Raw genomic sequence first — 3366 nt, 5'->3', positions numbered from 1 at the left:
TCTATTGGAACTACTTCGACAATCGCTACAAACATTTGTATAACAAAAACTCACTTCTCTATCCGTTTGATTAGGACTAATTCAAATTCAAATAATTTATTGCTCACCAATACATTTTTACATATTAGTGACCTTATGCAGGTATTGCAATACAATCATAATGTTATATTTAAATTACATAATACTATCTCATACATTTAAATTTGACAATAATTAGATCACAAAAATAACAATGTACAATAATAATTGTTGCTTTCTTATGGGCGGCACACCATTGTACCCAGCATGCCCTCAACAGTAATCAAAATCACTCAGAACTCACTGCTTGCACATAGACTGCATATTGTTACTCTTTGGGCGGCACATCATTGTACCCAGCATGCCCTCAACAGTAATAAAAATCACTCAGTACTCATTGCTTGCACATAGACTGCATATTGTTACTCTTTGGGCGGCACATCATGCCCGGCATGCCCACAGTATGTAAGCTATTCGTTTTGGGCGGCACATCATTGTGCCCGGCATACCCATAATAATCATACAAAATCACTCGGTACTCACTGTTCACACATATACTGCATTTTGGTTCTCGTTGGGCGGCATATTGTGCCCGGCATGCCCACAATATGCAAGCTATTTCAAATTCCATGTGTTTGTTATAAACGTCGATCATTCTTCGTTCATACCAAACACGTAGACTTGACTCGTCATTTATAGAAGGATGTGTATTACAACATACATAAAGAACTTTAAACTACCTAATGTGTATGTATAAAATTTAATTATTTTGATTCTCAATGGCATCAGAACAACTATCATCACCGTCATTATCGCTATCAGACATCGATTTAAAATTTAACCAAGGGTGCATTTTGTCGGCTGCCACGACAGCTTCGTACCGCCTACCTTTTCGAGATAAAGGGGTATCCTCTACCACATAACGGTCGTTTGGTAAAACTTTAATTACGCGGTACGGTCCCTGTAGTTTGGGTTCCAACTTTTTAGACTGCCCGCTGCCAGATGCAACTGCTCTCAAAATTCGCACTAGATCACCTACTTTATATACTTTTGCCGCTTTTCTTTTTCTATTATACCGTTCTTCACTGACCTTCGCTTGCTGTTTCATCAGGCAGCGTGCATCTAATCTAATATCGTCAATCTTACCGTCTACTATTCCATGTCCTACATCCGAAATTACTTCACTTAATATACCTTGCGAAGGATTTGTAACTCTACGCCCAAATAATAATTCACTAGGAGTTTTTTTTGTGACGTCGTGTATTGTCGTATTAATGCCTAACTGTATATCCGATAGATTATCATCCCATGTTCTAGGATCTTTGCCATGGTTCATGGTTCCCAATGATGCCAATATAGTTCGGTTTGACCTTTCTACTTGACCATTTGCTCGCGGCGTGGCTACTGCATTCATAACATGCTTTATGCCTAAGGCCTGTATAAACTTCCTAAACCTCTTGCTGGTAAAACAGCTACCTCTATCAGAAATGAGGCGTGTTGGAGTACCAAAATACCCAATAAGATTTTTTTTTAATTACTTTTATAGTTTCCGACGTTTTGGTACTTTTGACGGCAGCCAAAGAAACAAATTTAGTAAAGGCATCGATGATTACTAAGATATATGAGTTCCCCTTCTTACTCTTAATGAAAGGCCCAACATGGTCCACGTGGACCGTGTGAAAGGGGATTTCTACTTTTTTTATGGAATGTAGGTGACCTTGTCGAGCACCACCTGGCATCTTATGGTGAGCACATTCTAAACATGCTGAAACATATTTGGTGACAAAGGTTCTCATTTTAGGAAACCAATATAATGCCCGAATACGATCTAAAGTCTTTTCTAACCCAAAATGGCCTACGTCATCGTGATTGGCTTTAACAATTTGCCAGCGTGCGCCTCTAGGCACTACCCATTTGATATTATCATCAGCTATGATCCTGTATACACGTCCATTTTTTAATTTGTAATTTTGAAATGTACTTATGTTGGGGGATTCTGGATCACTTAATATTTCTTTAATACGCCTTATATCGTCATCTGAAGATTGAATAGTAGTAATCCAATCTTCAGCAGTAACACTAAGTATATCAATAACGTGCAAATCGTCTACTTTTGAGTCTGATGGAGCTCGACTCAGGGCATCCACATGTGACATCTTATCTCCTGGTCGATACTCAATTTCACAGTCATATTCTTGTAACTGCACCCACCATCTTGCAATTTTCGGGATCACATCTCGTTTTGTAAGTGTGGTGCGTAATGAATTACAATCTGTTAGTATTTTGAAGCGTAGGCCTAACAAGTAGACCCTAAACTTGTTTAATGACGCTATCACAGCTAGAGTTTCTAACTCAAACGAGTGAAGTTTCTGCTCTTCTACCGTGGTTTGACGACTGTAGTATGCTACAACTCTCCATAAACCTTTCTCGTCTTTCTGAAGAAGAATACCCGCGATGCCAAATCTACACGCATCCGTGTGTAACTGAGTTTCTAAATTTTTGTCGTATAGTGCGAGAATTGGTCTGCTGGTCAATCGTTTTTTAATCTCTGTAAATGCAGTTGCTTCTTCTTCCCCCCATTTCCAAGGCGCATTTTTCTTTAGAAGACCCGTCAATGGTTTTACTATCAGAGCAAAATCCTTGACAAATCTTCTAAAGAAGCTGGCAAGACCTAAAAATCGTCTAACGTCATGCTGATTTAAGGGAGTAGGAAATTTTGAGACTGCTCCAGTTTTCGCAGAGCCTGGTTGGATACCATTACCACTTATTTCAAACCCTAAAAAGTCTAATTTATCAAACATAAATTTACATTTCTGCATTTTCAGTGTTAAGCCTCCTTCTTTTAATAATAACAAAACTTCTTCTAGTCTTTGCAGCGCTTCATCAAAGCAACGCGCGGGTATCAAAACATCATCCATATACACAATTACATAACTTAACCGTGCTTTATTAAGAATCTTATGCATGGCTCTTTGGAAAACCGAAGGAGCGTTTGCTAAGCCAAATGGCATTCTGGTGTATTCATATTGTCCATCTGGCGTAACAAACGCGGTCTTCTCTTGAGACTTCTCCGAGATGGGAATCTGATAGTACCCTGAAGCCAAATCCAGCGATATGAACATCTTATGGCCCGCTAATTGATCAAGAAGGTCTTCTACCCTAGGGAGAGGATAATGGTCTCGCTTAGTCCTGCTGTTTAAGGCTCTGTAGTCAACACACATTCGCCTCTCACCACTTTTCTTTCTTACCAATACAATGGGGCTCGCGTAAGGTGATGAAGACTCCTTAACTATACCACAATCTAACATTTCTGCTACCATGCGCCTGACATCTTCTCTTTCTGCATAC

General features: G+C 39.3%; 1 protein-coding gene across 1 annotated transcript; it reads right to left on the bottom strand.

Annotated features, from left to right (window-relative positions):
- Nucleotides 1-778: 778 nt before the first annotated feature.
- LOC149895114 (uncharacterized) lies at nt 779-1354 on the bottom strand. The gene has a single exon (XM_090119148.1). The coding sequence runs from the start codon at nt 1352-1354 to the stop codon at nt 779-781; it is 576 nt and encodes a 191-aa protein (XP_089975274.1).
- Between the last annotated feature and the right edge of the window lie 2012 nt (nt 1355-3366).

Source organism: Colias eurytheme, chromosome 32 (assembly GCF_061535395.1).
Source record: "Colias eurytheme isolate Ceu_HAF_F1 chromosome 32, ilColEury1 Martin Lab GWU primary, whole genome shotgun sequence".
Taxonomy (NCBI): Eukaryota; Metazoa; Arthropoda; class Insecta; order Lepidoptera; family Pieridae; genus Colias; species Colias eurytheme.
Note: the sequence above shows the minus strand (reverse complement) of the source record. Positions and strands in the feature narration are given on the sequence as shown.

Coding starts and splice junctions, on each gene's coding strand:
- LOC149895114 (XM_090119148.1), bottom strand. CDS start 1,354: ATGAACCATGGCAAAGATCCTAGAACATGGGATGATAATCTATCGGAT.